We start from the raw sequence: 16168 nt of genomic DNA, 5'->3' as shown, positions 1-16168 counted from the left end.
GATGTTTGCACTCACTGGCCCCTTATTTTGGAGCAACTAGAAGTTAATGCAAATATCTAATCAACCAATTACATGGCAGCAACTCAGTGCATTCGGGCATGTAGGCACAATCTGCTGAAGTTCAAACTGAGCATGAGAATGTGGAAGAAAAGTAATTGAAGTGACTTTGAATTTGGCGTGGTATTTCAGGAACTGCTGACCTGTGGGAGTTTTAACACACAACTATATCTAGGTGTTACAGAGAAGAAAAGAGGAAATATCCAGTGATGGCAGTTCTCTGGGTGAAAGTGCCTTGTGGATGCCAGAGGTCAGAGGAGATGATGGCAGGTAATAAGTTTGAACACACAATGAACCTAGAAACAGGAGGAGGAGCTACGGCAACAGAAGACCACAACTTTTGATTTGTTATACGTAATATACCTAAGAAAGTGAGTGTATGTTTTATCTATGACTATACCAAATGTTTTTGGCTTATCAAACAAACTACTTTCTCCAACACACTGTCTTTGTGTTACTTTGCATCTTCAGTACCTTTGGCAAACTGCGTGCTGCGTGGAGGATCTTCTTTCTGTGTCCTGGGTCAGTGATCCCAACGTCTCTGAGGTCTTGGTCCTCCATCACGTTACTTCCCTGCGTGTGCACAGACACAGGAGACAAGTGCAAATAAACACATTCACACACACAGCCACACCCAAACACACATGCATGTGAACACATAATCACACTCACACACACATACATACACACACAGCCATGTACAGATATACAATATGGACATAGAACAATGCAACAGAGGACAATAATGAAGTTATTTAGTAATGATGCACCAGTTCTGACAATATTTGGCTGACACTGACATCAGTTTGTCTTTGAATAAATCACAAATTCAATCATACAATAACTTGCAATACTTCGTTTTAGGGTTCTTTGAGTTCACACAGCCAAGATAATCATCAGTGCCTGTATTTAATGCCATTTAATTTGCCATTACAGGCAGATGACCGTCAACAAGGTTAAATATCACCTGATAACGACGTAGTACCGCAGCTAAATCAGGTGCATCCCTATAGTTTTTAATTCACACTCGCACAAACAGTATTTGCAAAACACACTAAACGGACACAACGCAAAAGGATACAAGTACGACATATTCTACAATGTAACGTCCAGTTTGCATAAAACACATAAAACACATGGCATGCACCCGCACACACCCCCACAGATATCTGACACATGCAGTAACAGCAGAGTGGGAGGACAATGAAGTCAAATGAATTGTGCCTGCCAAGAGTAATCAATCTGATGTGGTGTGACGCCATGTGAACAAAGCCTTGATAACTGCAGCGGCATCTACACACAACCCCTCTGCTTCTGCGTTCCACCGGAGGAAACCGCAACACTCCGAGAAGGAACTGAAATTTCTCAACTTAGGAAACAGAAACAAAGCACAATAATCGATTCCCTCCTCCTGTAATCGTGACTGATGAGCAGATTCTTGTCTGTTTCATGTTCACAGCTCCCGTCTTTGACGTCTCATTCCAATTTAACGGTGATAATAAAGACACGCGGAGAACCTTGAAAATGTAGAGCTAAGCATTTTTCTCCCCCCTCGGTGGACTGCTGCAGATTAATTCTTTTTGGCCAAGATGGTTAAAATGCTCGGCTGTCTTCAGTCAGTCTGCTCTCACTGGACTGGCTTCAGAGCGCGATGCAGCAGAATTCACAGGCCTGTGTCAGGGTGAGGGTAAGATTGCTGATTGCTAGAATAAAGGTCAAATTAAAGCTGCGGTCTGATATGAGGCGGGCCCAAAAGAGATTCTTCATTTTTATTAAAACAGTTGGAAGTTTTTAAGTATGCACTGGGAGCCCTTGTAAAGTTACTATTTCATGCTGCATTTAAAACATGTGACAGAAATGCATGGTTCAGTTCTTAAATAGCTTATGAGCTATGGAGGTTTGATTTAATCTGAAATGACTTGCAGATGCAGCCATGGCATAAGTCCTTTATCTCATTTAATGCACTCACTTAATGCAACAGTGAATTGCATTTGCTGCGTTAGGAAAATCGAATTTATGTTATCTCACATAACAGTCATCTGACCAAAAAAAGAAAAAGAAATATACTACACGTATTTCAAGTGCTTTCTGTTCAAAATGTAAAATATAACATCAAAAAAAAAAAGGGGGGGAAAAAGGGGGGTCTGCAGAATCGGATGCAATATTAATGCAGGAGAGATGTAACTGTATGATGGATCAGTTCTGAGATGTTGCTTGACAATTTGGCTCATTGCCACATTAGTTTGGTTATCAGAGCAGCAAAGCCCGATGCTAAATAAAAAAACAAATGATGATAAAATGAAATGTGTGGGCATGAAGACCAGTGTAATGAAAGCCATGGGTGCCCCAAATGTGGCAGAATGAAAGAAGCTCAAAACGATAATCATCGTGTAAAAATGGTGAGAATGGGCTCACAGCTGCGCATAATTTATGATCCCTCAAAAGCTGCATCTCAGAGCAATCATCGCATGCAGAGAGAGTCTTGCCAACTCCTGTGAGTGCCTGCTCTCTTGCTCTTATAGGCGGGACGGAGGAAACTTTCCAAGCTGCACTGTAGATCTTCCGCTGTGACAGGACAGCAGTGGTGTGCAGGTACAGTATGGCCTGTGTGCACCATATTTCTGCCTCTGCAGAATTAGATTGTGGAGGGTTTATAGATGTGGCTACATATTACTATGCCCCTTGTATTGCACTTGACTATGAATTTGGAAAAAAAATGCGATGTGATGCATTGTACCTCCTATCTGTTTGTTGTCGATAGTGAAACTGTGGTTTTTGGCTGAGCTTTCATTGTAATTGCTTTAATGACTTGCTCGCTAACTTCTGGCTTTATTTCTTTATTTACCAACAAACAGCATGCATTAACTTATGAGCAGCAAGGACCACCTATTTGAGTTCTGTCTCCATCACTATAGTACATCCTCAATGTAGGTGGGGTCACAAAACTGCTGTGATGTAATTTTGTACACGACACAAACACACAATCTAGTGACGCGCAAAGCAGTTAGAATCAGTTAATTGCAAAGATTAGTTCAGGGCCTCCTGCATGACCAGAGCACAGACTCCGTCTGACACAGTCACTGAACTAAAATACGACTGAACGGGTTGTGATTCGGCTCACGATCACTGGCAAAGTCAGTGCTGTAGCTAAATACACCAGTTAAATATTGAGATTTTAGACATTTCCTTGCTAAATGGTGGTGATTAACGCATGTTTTCAGGTTTTTTTTAAGTCTTTTTAACTGATCTACAGTTCGGCATTGATTCTTATGTCGGACGCCGAACTCAGTGACGACAGTGGCAAAAAATTATGTTTAATAAGATGTGTCTAACATGTCAACATGTGTATATTGTATGTATTGTATATTCTACGTTTCTACGTGTGTGACAGGGAGAGAGAAAAGAGACAATAGGCACTGAGTGAATCAAACCTCTACTCTGGCCGCTCTAACATTAAATAGGATTTAACCGTTGCAAAAAAATAAATCATATGGTGATCAGTCTTACTATTGTGGCAGTGGCTACACATAAATTAACATATGGGTGGTGATTAACTGCAGTGGCTTGTAGGATGTCAGCTGAGGAGTTAGCTGTCTCTAATGCATCCTGGTGCTCATGCATGCTCTGGAATGTGGCCTCAAACCACCTCTAAATGTGTTTTTTTTCGTTTTTGTGATCAGATCTGAGGACAAATTCACGATAGATTGGGAGCCTTAACAGGACATTTCCCAGTTTTTGGCAAAACAGTTTTAGGGATCAATAAAGTACATTGCATGTCTATGTATCAGACCCCTGATCCATTCACTGTGGACCTAAGTTAATACCAGGTCTGAATGGGGACTGACACCCATGATGTCTCTAAGCACACATTCTGGATCAGCTGTTAATATAGAGCTGACGGTATTATAAGAAAGTATCACTCTACACAACAGCTTTTCAGCAATATCTTTGGTTAAATGTAAATGGCTTAACATATGGTTTTATCACATTAATATTATTCAAACACTGAGCCTCAGTATACCGCTGATCTACTGATCTTTGCAGTGGATCCAACAACTAATGTCTAATGTTCAAGTTCGAGTCAGATTGATCACATGTGCAGCGAGTCTGGCAGAATCCAAAAGGGCACAGTATTAAACATTCACAATGTCTGCCTGACTACTCTGACCTTTCCCTTGTTTGTAACCTCCACATCCTTGTAAATATCCGTGGGTAATTTGCCTTGTGAAGCTAATGATTTATCTCCTTGATCCATCAAGTCCAGCTGACACATTAGCCGCAGCATGAAAATGAACATCAAAATGTCTAATGACCCATAGTCCTCATCACACTGCCGCATGCAAACGTTGTACAACAAACAAACACACACACATATAATGTGTATGCCTCCGGGGGGAGATTTTTTTTTTAACTGTATTATTAGATTATGTGGCTTTAGTTTTACACGCATAAAACAAAACATGTTATAGTTCACATTCTTAATGCACACTTATCCGCTGTGTCTCGATTCCTTCTGAGGTCACGGTCTACGTGGACGTGTGGCCCTCAGAGGCTGAACCGTGATGTGACTGAGCTTTGGTCTGGATCCGGATCATATTACTGCTTAGCAATCGATCTGCTAAGCTGCAAACACGACTACAAAATGAAGTTGTACTGATTTTTCCATGTGTATCATTAGCTAGTTTATGAAACTGAAGCCTGGTACTTACAATTAAAAATGTGTTCTCTGGATATTTTTGTCTTCTCTCTAAATATTTGCCTCCTCTGTTGGGTCAGGAACAAAACACCCACTGGATAATTCTTTGCTGTGGGTTTGAAATTTACATTGTAAGCCCTGTTTGTACCAGCCAGTGAAGTGGGATGGCAGACCCTAAATTGAGACACAGCTTGAGAAAGCACCTAAAATAAACTCTGGCAGTTAGTGGCTCTCTGAATGCCCACACAATTAATGCAATATAGAACCTGTCCTCGTGTTGATGGTAAAACTGGAACTCACCACTTTCATGTGATCAATTTTAACACCATTCTGGTTCTATTTTAAAATTAATCCTCAATTTTAGTTCAGAAAATGATCTCGTTGTTTATATCATAACTTTTTTCTTTTCTGTTGCCTTCTGTGACCTTCTCACTTAGTTGTACATACATTTAAAAACAGTGTTCTTTAACTGTCACCTCAAAATATAGAGTGGAACATTTTTGTCTTACGTTACGTGCAATATGGCAATGAGTACAAAGTTAACATCTGCTGTTCTGACAATATATGGTGTTACAGCGCTCCTTTAAGCTTAGGGTCACCTTTTAAGCAAACGCAAATCAGGCTTTTATGTGCACATTGCATCATAGTGGGAGTGATCACATGCCCCTGATGTTGTGATCTCATGTCTCACCAGAAAGGAACACAGATCTGAAATCAGCATGCATCAACTCCATCCCTTTGTGAACACGACCCTCCGTCCCTCTGAGCCTGCTGGTCTCATTTAACTGAGCTCAGCTGTGACAGACTGGTGTAACATGTAACTCATCGTGCCAAAACGTCAAAGTTTAGCCTTTGAGATGGTTATTTAGAGACTAACACGTCCGGGAACTGGAAACATAGACGCTGTTTACAACAATCACAGCTAAAGGCTGTATCAAATTTCCTTGTAATGCTCATTTCAGGCAACATGATAATGCCTTCAAGTCCAACAGCACACATCATTTGAGGTGCAGTTAAATCCCTTTATCAATATGTAATCTGACGGAGGTATTTAAAAAAATGCAAACCATTCATGCCAAATTTTTTTTTTATCATTCTCAGAGACACTAATCCGTCTAATTTTTTATGCAAAAGTCGACAAATCAGGTTTGTCTTTGTAGTTTTTCCTCTACTCATTTAATAATAAATCTGTAGCCAAAATGAATATCTGCATGTAATGGGAATCCAAACACAGTCATCACACAGTATATATTATACAAGAGCATGCTGCTGCAGCATCTCAGGCAGGGCAAAGACAATGGGCTGCAGATTTCATCAGCAACCATGCAAAGTGTATTTAGACTACAGAGTGTTCAGATTAAGGGTTGTTTGTCTGGGTTATCTGAATGTTTCTGCACAAAGTTCAAGTCCAGTGGCTGTAAATCAGTACACGTAGAGGGGTGAGTGTAAAACTGCACACTGAATGACGTGGCATGATTGGGAATGCTGGGGGAAAGTGAATGGGTATTGGTTGCAGCCCATATTCTTTTAAAGGGATTCAGTGAGGGGCCATAAATTTTGGCAGGGTCATGTATCGCACAGAGGTGAAGCAGAGTGATGAAGGGGAGAGGTGAGGAAAGGAGGGGAGGAAGTGAGAGACAAGCATGGGGGGGGGGACAGAGAGAGCAGAGTGATGACATAAAAAGACAAATGCAGCTCTGTTGACATCAGCAGAGGCGGAGTGATGTAGAGTGGAAGTGACCCCTGGGATGACATGCTGCAGGTGACTCACCATAAATCGTAGGTCGTCAAAACCATTGAGCAGGAACTTGCTCTCGTACTGCGGCAGCCCCACGTGCTCCAGCCACTCTCCCACCGGCTGGTCCAGGGCTTTACCACAGGCCCCATCTGCCGAGAGAGGGAAGCGCTTCAGCAGTGAGAAGCCGTTCAGCCGGTAGCAGCGGCACTCAGAGGACGACACATGGCATTGCCACATCATCCTCGGCCAGCAGAGGCAGAGCCGAGTGCAGCAGCACCAGGCGGGGTGGGGGGGAGACAGGGTCCAGGCCGGGGGTGAGGGGCTCCCACGGTACAGGCGGGGGCCCGGCTAAACTCAAACAGAGGAGGAGGAGGAAGGTGGGAAGTGGTGCAGGGCCAGCTCAAGCCCTGCAGGGGACTGACTAGACTAATATACACCCACAAGTGTTAGTGTGACTGACTTGAAATTTCAGGTGAGGGTGGAGGTAGTGCAGGGAAGGAAGCCCATCTCAAGACTGGTGCTGTGAGTGATGTTGGACTGAGCCACTACAGCATCCGCCAACAAACAGGGTTCACTAAACATTCCTTCAGTAAACAGATACGCGAGTGTACAAACAAGTGAAAAAGCTAGTGCTTAAATATAACGATGCTGAACAAGTCGACAGACTATAGGCATATTTTAGGCTGAGGTAAAATGAAAGTTATTTATCAACAGATGACACATTTTCATTTCACACATCACACATCATTTACTCTGCTTTAAACTACCCCCTTTATTTTAATTTTAAAATTCAGTTCTTACTCCATCCGGGTGTCAAACAGAAATATTCAGTTACCCCAAAATGAATTTGTTAGCGTTTTCACCACATACTTGTAAAGCTCTGGCTGAGTCCCATGGCTTCATTGGTCAACCTCTTTGAGAGCTAGGATTCGGCTCATACAACGAAGGTAGCAGCATTCTAATATACTGTTGAGGTACTTGTGTTATTTATGATCAAGGAATACACATTTGTTTAAATCATGTTTCGGTCTTACTCCAGAGCCACTGCATGAAGTACAGTCAGGTAGACATATTGTAAATCCTATATCAAAGGGGGAAAAAAAGAAATGTTGGCTTTTCCACAGTGTGCTGATTCCAAACTCCTCAATTCATGATCAAATCCAAGTAAAGATTCCTTGGCAATTCTCCAGATAAGCTGACTGCCAAGGGGAAAAGGCTTGGTGTCCTTGGTGGTGCCAGTGCTTCCCAGCATTCACGCTCTTCAGCAGGCTGCTGGCTGTGTGGCTCTGCCAGAAAATGTGCCTCTCATCTCATAAAGCAGTAAATCCAGGATCAGATCCATCCAATGGCAGGTGCAGCCTCTTGCCTCTGAAGCAAAGATCACTGCAGGACCACAGTGCAGGTTAAACCAGCTCCTTCCCAAAGCAGGCGCCCCCTGCTCCCGCCCTAGTCCACCTGGTCCTTCTTCTTGCTGGGTGCAGCTAGCAGCCTCTGTGCTCAGGGCAGAGGTTTGCTGCATCCCCTGCCTGTCTGAGACATGCAGGCAGTGCAGATGCAGTCACAGCAGCTGCTCCTGGCTCACACACGCAAACCCCTCAGTGCTCACACGGCATAACGTCCTGACGCCGGCTACTTCTACACAGGAGACCTCAGATCTGCCTCAACCTCAGCCACTGCTGCCACGTCCTCCCCGCGTCCACGACAGCCAACAGACTCACCCCTTCTCATCTGTGCAAATCCCTCAAGCTCTTCTTTTCACCCACCAACCCCCCCTCCTCGCTCTCGTCCCTCTCTGCTTTCTTTCTCTCACTCTCAATCTCATAGCCCTATTCCCACACTCTGATCGCACTGCAGGGCTGCCGTATGCTGCCTGATGAAGTGGGGTGCTGCTCCACGTAACCACCTCTCCCTCACTCTCCCACTATCTTGATTCCCCTCCCTCTGCCTAGCACTCTCCCTCACTCTGTCTCGCTCCTTGCCTCTCGCTCTCAAATACACAGACAGACGCAAACACACTCTGTCTCTTTCCTCATCGTTTGCCTCTCTACCTCTTTCCCCTACTCTCTTGGTCCCCTCTCTTGCTCGTACTAATGCACTCATACTCGATCGTCCGTGTTTGTCTGTCTCTAACCTTCCACCCCTACCACCAAAAACACCACCAACCCCCTCCTTGACTGGGAGAAGACGTGGTGCACTGATTAGAATTGCACAGTGGCACTCAGATCTTCACAGTGCAGAAAAGGCACCACTATCAGACACAAGCAACTAGAGCCTGGAGCCCAAAATCACAGTCCCTCTGCAGCGAATGACTAGAATGTAAAGGAAAGAGTGACGGAGAACCGTAGTGCTCTGCAGGAGGAATGCCAATTTTTTTTAGCCTGACATAATATTGAAACAAAGCCCCTGCTTATAAGTAGATGGCTTTACTTCATTTACACATTACTTTGATGAAAGAACGAGGGGGGGCAGCATCGATTCAAGCGAGCAGAAGTCTCTGATGCACTTGCACAAGAGAGAAGAGAAGCGAAGAGAAGAGAAAGGAAGAGAAGAGAAGAGAAGAGAAGAGGAGAGAAGAGGAGAGGAGAGACACTTCAAATCCATCTCCATCTCTCACAGTCATAGAGCATGACAGAAAAGAGGCTAATTCCATTATGTACTGTACTTCCAGATGCTCGTGTCACATCAACCATTTTTAGAGCACAGCACAGCACAAGTCGCTTGTGGGGGTAAAAAAAGAGAAAGAAATCCCATATAAACAAGTGCAACGATGTAAAACTTGAATACATTCTTGGGTAAAAGGCGTACACTGCCGTCTCGTGTACTTCTACCTGTGTAGAGTTGCTCACTGCATGTGATCTGGGTACAGCTTCTAATTATGCAGACTTTCAAGCTCCTTGCAATCACCTCACACATTCCCAAATGGGTAGTCAGCCAGCCAGTAAGGGCAAAGCCGTGCCAACAGAGGGAGGCAAAGTGAAGGGCTATTGATTAAACCTCCTCCGTAATTGCTGCCTGCAACCCTGTTGCTCCGTGGTGCTAACGATCAGGTAAAAGGCCAGGTCGGGTCTCCGTGACCCGTCAGTCATCCGCAGCGATAGGTGCTCATCATTTGCTAACAGGAAGAGAAGTTGCTGTCAAGATTTGCTCTAACTGAACAAAAGAATGATGGGAAGATGTTGGGGAGACAAATAAGGGCCAGAAGAAGACTAATGGAGGCGAAGGTGATGAAACATATGGACGCGATAAAATTTACAACCTTATCTCCAGGAAATATTGAGGTTTGGAGTGGACTAATTAGGATTCACTACAACTCGTCCTCCTTCACTCGTTCCTCCTGGGCCTCTGCTCTGCTCACCACAAAATCGAAAGACCGTTAAAAATACCAGCCACCATATCAAATTACTAGTATACATTTGGGACAGCAACACCTCCCACAGTAGTAGGACCTAATTACTGGTCAGAACATCCAACACAACTGGGTCACTGTCGTATCCGCCGTTGAACAGGGCCAAGACATCAAATATTTCAAGGCGGGTTTGTTCACCATTGAAGTCGTGCTGTAGGTCTAGACATGGTCGCAGAGAAACACCTATTTACAGAGGAAGAGGTTGAGGTTGTGCCTGGATAAAAGTGTGCCTCTTTATCAGAGCAGGAGAAAAGCATGAGCACCTTGTCAGCACACCCAAGCACTAGAGAAAATGAGCCGCAAAGCTGAATTTATTCAGGGAAACTGAAAGCGGACTCTTTTCCTTTGAACATCAACCTGTGCTGGTACACAAACCGAGCTGATGCCTCCCGTGTGCTGTTAGCTCAGCGCTCTCTCTCGCTCTCTCTCTCTCTCCTCTGCCTCTCCCTTTTTAAGCCAATTTACTCAGTGCTCTTTTCACACACAATCGAGGCACAAGTGATGGGCACACGGCACAAACAGTCTCATCCATGACCATACAAAATGGCACAAAAACAAAAACTCCTCACTTTTTTGTGGCCACAGAAATGTGATGTACAGGAACCTGCTTCCTGAGAATGAGTGGTGTCCTTGGCTCCTGATAAGAGAGGAACAGACAACAGGGGGAAAGAGGAATGGAATAAAAACGGGGACGGAGATAAGGTTTCCCCATTTTTTCACAATAGACTGTTGGTTGAAGAGCTATAAATTTGTTTTTCATCCCTGTTCTATTCCGTCCCTCTCCCCCGCTGATGATTCCGAATGGTACGTTTGTTTATTTGCCAACATATACACAAACAAAGGCAGCAACAAATGTCGCCTTGTAACCCCTATAGAAACTATTTGTGCACACAATCTGCCAATAGAATCTCAAACCTCCAACTGTATGACTCAGCTCGATCTGGGACGCTTTCCTTCAGATGAGGTCTATGAATAGCTCACACTTAAATGCGAAAAACAAACAATGTATTTCCCTTTTATGCAACGTGACTTCAGGTCATAATTGTTAACATGGCAATTAATCCAAGAACATTACATTGAGCAATTGCCATGGAAACTGGCTTCACTTCAGGGTTGCTTTGCTGTATCATATATAAGAATCCTCAAATTTTAAATAGATAATTATATATTTTTTTCTTTTAATTAATTTTATTCCATTGTTTAAATGCTACGTTGATTCCTTCATCATCTACTGCTTTGTCCTCCACATTAAAATCAGCTAGAGGCTATTGTAAATGTAAATGATACGTGGTCAGGATCTAAAAAAAGCCAAATCGTGGATAATTCAACATCATCATTGTTCTTGCTTCCTTCTGGCCACAGGTACAATCTGCCAAGATGTGGAACTAACAGATTTTGAAGGTTATTTATTCAGCCCTGCTGCCAGTGGCGATTTTAAAACAACACTATGTAACTTCACTATGAAAGGTTTTATTTGAATAACGGGGGAGAACGTTGCAACTTCCACTCTGCACCTGAACCTCTTTCTGTGTACTGTTAGTGCTTTTCGACAACTGTGTCAGTGTACTGTGTGTAAAATTATGTTGTTTACCTAAAGTATGTATGTATACATACACTTTTATTATGGTAATATTCAACTTGGAGAATGGCCATAGTTTTGTTGGAAGTTTCTTTACTTATCTAAATTTCACCTTAAGTGCTAAAGTAAAATGTATCAGCGATTAAATGTGCAGATGTCCTCAGTGTTTAATTTAATTAATTGCTTTGAATTATGATTTATTTGATTTTTTGTTCTATTTTTTTTTTTTTTAAATTAAGGACACTATCAGCCTTTATAATATGTAATTGTTTTATTATCACACTGTGATACACGACACAAATCCCAATGTCATTTCCTTTTCCATTTCCCAGCATCCTTTCTTTAAATCATCAGTCACACATTTAGCTGTCCCTGCTCTGAAAGCCTGAGTGGTGTTACACCTTGCTGAGGTTAGCAGATTGAGAACTTTATTTAAATGCATCATGCAAGCAGCCATGTGCAACGCAGACCCAGGAAAAGCTGTTACACAATCATGTATGATGAAACCACCTTATGGCAGAGCATCAAATGGAGGTAAGTGTACGCTGCTTCAACTCAGGAGTGTTATCTAAACAAAGTGAAACGATGCCAGCTGGCTTCCCCCTCTGCACTGCCTCAGGGTTTCTTGATGCGGAGGCACACTGTCAGACCAGTCCCAGTAACGAGATACAGTAACGTCAGAAACTAATGAAAATATGACAGTGAGGGGAATGTACAATTAGATTTTTCACTAAAGTAGAAACAAGGGACATTGATATGCCAAACACACACCAGCCTGTATCTCTGTGACACATAGGGACAACATACCCTCCATCTCCTCAGCAGGTGAGCACATGAATGGAATAGTCACAGGGAGTGAGAACATTTCTGTCTGGTAAATTTCACAGGCAGAGTCAGAGGATGACAGTGGTGCCTCACAGCAAAAAAGATTCTGGGTTCAAATTCCAGTTCAACCAGGGCCTTTCTGTGTGGATGGGTGGTGTGGTGGGTCCATGTTTCCTTTGAAAACAGCCCCATATACCAGGTGACAATTCACTGCCAACAAGAGACACAGCGGCGAAAAAGTAAGAGCAAGGGTGTTTGTAATGAGAGTGACAACAAGGCGAAACTCCAAGGAAGAACTTTTACGTTAACGACTGACATTGGGAAACCAGCTTATGATTTTAAACAGTTTCTATTTCTGCCCATCAAGACTTGGAGCATAGTACTGTGGATGTAGAATGTTACTAAAGGTTCATTGTGAAAGTTCATTATGATTGACTGATTGAACGAAAAAAACGAAACAAAAAAACTATAAACTAAATCTATCAAAGGAAGAGAAAGCATTACCTGAGCTTCTTGTGGGCTGTTTCCTTTTGGACGTCTCGATGCCAGCTCCAATCAAGTTCATGATCTTCTCAATCTGTTTAAGGGAATAAAAATGGAACACGGAACGTCACTCAGATAGAATAAAGTAGTACTGTTTAATATTAATGTGTAACATTGTCCTTTTTGTAAAATGTGCTTTAAACTTGTATCCAGGCCTCTTTTATCTCACCACGGCCAAATAGGTTATAAATAGACAAGCCTGTAATAATGGCACTGGGTGAAGAATTACTACAGAGAACTGCTGCTGGGAGTGTTGGGATGGCAGTGGGCTCCTTTGCAATGATGGATTACATGCAACAGTCCAATGTGGACAAACCCAACACTCAGCGAAAACACGACAGGGTGAGAAGTTGAATTACAATCTATAGATGCTTTTGAAAGCCCCAAATTATTGAGGCCCGTAGGAGGAGGTCTGGGCTGCACAAGTCACAAAAGATTCAGATCTGTTAGTGACCATTCAGTTGCCCTTTCAGACCTGTATTATTTAAGCCTCTCAGAATAAAGAAGCAGTGCACTGCAAGGTTAAGTGAGCACAATACTGCATGCTGGAGATTATAAAGGAACTTGTTCAGGGGCTTTCTGTAGTCTCTGACTTTCCAGGAAAAGACAAAATATATTGCCATGCTGTTTGCTACTGATTATTTTTGCTGGATAACTGAATAGCAGCTCCAATTCTGGGGAGAAAAATGGTGCCACATGAAGACAGTGGTTATCAGGAGCATGTGGAGACAAAATGTGAACATTGTAAGAGATCATTATCAATGAAATAATTGGTGTTTGATTTAGAAAATGCATGAAAACTACTGCATATTAATCATAATCTGAATCAACCCCACCTTTAATTCTAATCCTTATCCTTAAATCTCTTACGAAATATTATTACTATTCCATTGTATGCAATACATACATTTGGGACAATTAATTAAAAGTCTTTTCTTCAACAAGACCTATCCCCTTTTCACTGGTAAAAAAAATTAAATAAATGTAAATAAAAATCAGCAAAAGTATTTTAGCTGAGTCATGTTTAGGCTGTGTATTGCTTCTTTTTGGGAGAACAGTATTTGTTACACAGTTGGAGAAGCATGTCTTTGACATGACTCAGCACAAATGTGTTGTTAACAGCTTCATTGTTCATAAATGGTCTAAAAATTAGTTTGCGATATCGGTATAGGACACAAAGAAGTGGTATTGTCCCGTCCCTATTTTCCCTGCTAATTTTGGTGTAAAAAACGTTGCCTATCTTTCTTCTTTCATAGTTCTGAGTGTGTGACATCATAACTTTAAAACTTTTGTGTGAACTTCCTCAGAGGTGTGTGATAAGTGGGTATACTACCATGTCATTCAGCAACATTCAAACACAGTGTTTTGCAGAATTCAGCTCCACTAAAAATATGCATAGCATGTAAAGAGACATTTTGCTTAAGTATCCAAAGTCACATATGTTAAATAGGCACAGATAGTATATTTATGTGGCATTATATTCCACATCAAGCAAACAGTCGGGCACACACACATGCACGCTCATATGGGAATAATAATGAGTTTCATTGCTGGCTCAGTGTAGACAATTTGTCTAAGCACACTTTTTGCTGACACACAACACATGTGCCATCCATCACATTATAAAGACAACAGACTTTGCATATTAATGACATTTGATATAGGAGGCTGTAACTCTGAGTGCATGTTTTGACAAGTTTAAACCAATGCAAATAGAAAGGCTGGGGCCGTCGACAAATTTACAGTTTGTGGGATTTTAGCATGTCAAATGACCAATGCAGTGTATTTACAACCTGCAATGTAAACAGTGTGAGCTTGAAAAGCTGATTTTGCTTTCAATAGTGACACCAGAGACACAGCCAGGCTTATTTGATGTAATATTTAGTGTTTGAAAAAGCCCCATGCACTTCGCTAGTGGCATCAACACTGTGGAAAAGCCTTGATTCATGTGGAAGTCAGGCACGTGGGACACATGGCATATGCCTCTAGCAATACAGACCTCACATTACTCAGTCTCCGAATTAACCCAGTTACATTCTATATCACACACACGCATGCACACACAAACACACACGCGCACACATACCTAAGCTTAAGTGCACCTTAACTAAAACTTGTCACCAAAATGCTTCCTAACTCATATACCAATACATTGGTAGTGCTTGGACTGGTCTTTTCTGTAGTGAAATTAACATAATATATTGCAGAGTCATTTTGCAGCAGATATAAATTTATAAAAAATACGTAACGTAAAAAAAAATGTTCTTGAGGAGTCAAGGAGGTAGCAGTCTATTTAGCCTACTTTTGTAGTCATTTGTCATATCTTGGTGTGTTTGCTGATCTGCCAATGCTGATATTGTGCTGATAATATTGTGCATCCTTAATTATTTCACAACATTTTGCACATGCGGCCTCCTCTTCCACTGCATGTGACAGACTCAGTGTTTGGCAGTAAGTTTAAATGTTTTTAAACAACTCACTTTGCAATGTGTTTTTTTCCACAAGACACTCAAACCCTTGATCAAACATTGATACAAACAATTATAGATTAATCTAAAAATATTGTAGTACCCTACTAATTCATATCATATATTATGTCTTCATAACTCACAAATTGCAAAGGTTTTAAATATTGGGCGGACATTATTTTAATTTCTATAGCAAAAATGTGTACTTTTGTTAAAATGATGAAATTTCCTATGCTTTGGTGTGGCCTTGAACTTCTCAGTCTGATGCGCATTGGTTATAGCCAGGTGTCAATCATGTCATTAGCAGTCAATCAGCGCAAAGGTGGAGTGCACCAACCGGATTCTTACGGGGGTGGAATGAATACACAGCGCGGTCAGGCAACTAGACAAGACGATTGAGATAAAGTTATGCTTACTAGCATTGATACTGTAAACACGGGAAGTACGTGCAGTGCTAATTAGCTTCATGTTAGCTAGCTAGCTGAGGCTGCTAACGAAGAACCAAGTGGAGTGCATGCACCTTTTTCCCCAAGTCTCTGAGTGAGTATGGACACTGCAATGTGAAGATACGTGAAAATGTGAATATTGATGAATATTAGACAAGACATTTATTAGAGTTTTATTTTATTGATAGTGTGCTTCATGGCCATGCTTCATGGGCGTGCTTTGTGACAGTGCTTCATGGCCATGCTGTGGGTGCCGAGCTTCCGGTATGGTTCACTTTGGTACAGTATGGTATGGTTTGGAATGATAACTGTACCATTTTAGTCTAGGGACCCCAAAGGAAGGGGCTGGTTATTTTGATACTATTCTTAAAGTTATCACAAAAAAACTTATGGTACAAAAAACCTCCTGA

The 16168-nt window shown here is 42.0% G+C and overlaps 1 protein-coding gene across 4 annotated transcripts in view; it reads right to left on the bottom strand.

Moving 5' to 3' along the window:
* Window positions 1–16168, bottom strand: part of anks1ab (ankyrin repeat and sterile alpha motif domain containing 1Ab) — a 41513-nt gene that overhangs the window by 17384 nt on the left and 7961 nt on the right. For 3 of the 4 annotated variants that reach the window (XM_044024843.1, XM_044024844.1, XM_044024845.1), the window contains exons 2-4: window positions 12806–12878; window positions 6525–6640; window positions 532–630 (exon numbers count right to left, since the gene is read on the bottom strand). In XM_044024843.1, the coding sequence (XP_043880778.1) occupies window positions 532–630; window positions 6525–6640; window positions 12806–12878 (288 nt within the window). Of the gene's footprint in view, window positions 1–531; window positions 631–6524; window positions 6641–7361; window positions 9014–12805; window positions 12879–16168 lie in introns of those variants that run through there. The other variant, XM_044024846.1, reaches the window with a different exon arrangement.

The sequence above is a fragment of the Solea senegalensis genome, linkage group LG4 (assembly GCF_019176455.1).
Source record: "Solea senegalensis isolate Sse05_10M linkage group LG4, IFAPA_SoseM_1, whole genome shotgun sequence".
Classification (NCBI taxonomy): Eukaryota; Metazoa; Chordata; class Actinopteri; order Pleuronectiformes; family Soleidae; genus Solea; species Solea senegalensis.
The sequence above is the reverse complement of the archived record's forward strand: the minus strand, read 5'-3'. Positions and strand labels throughout refer to the sequence as shown.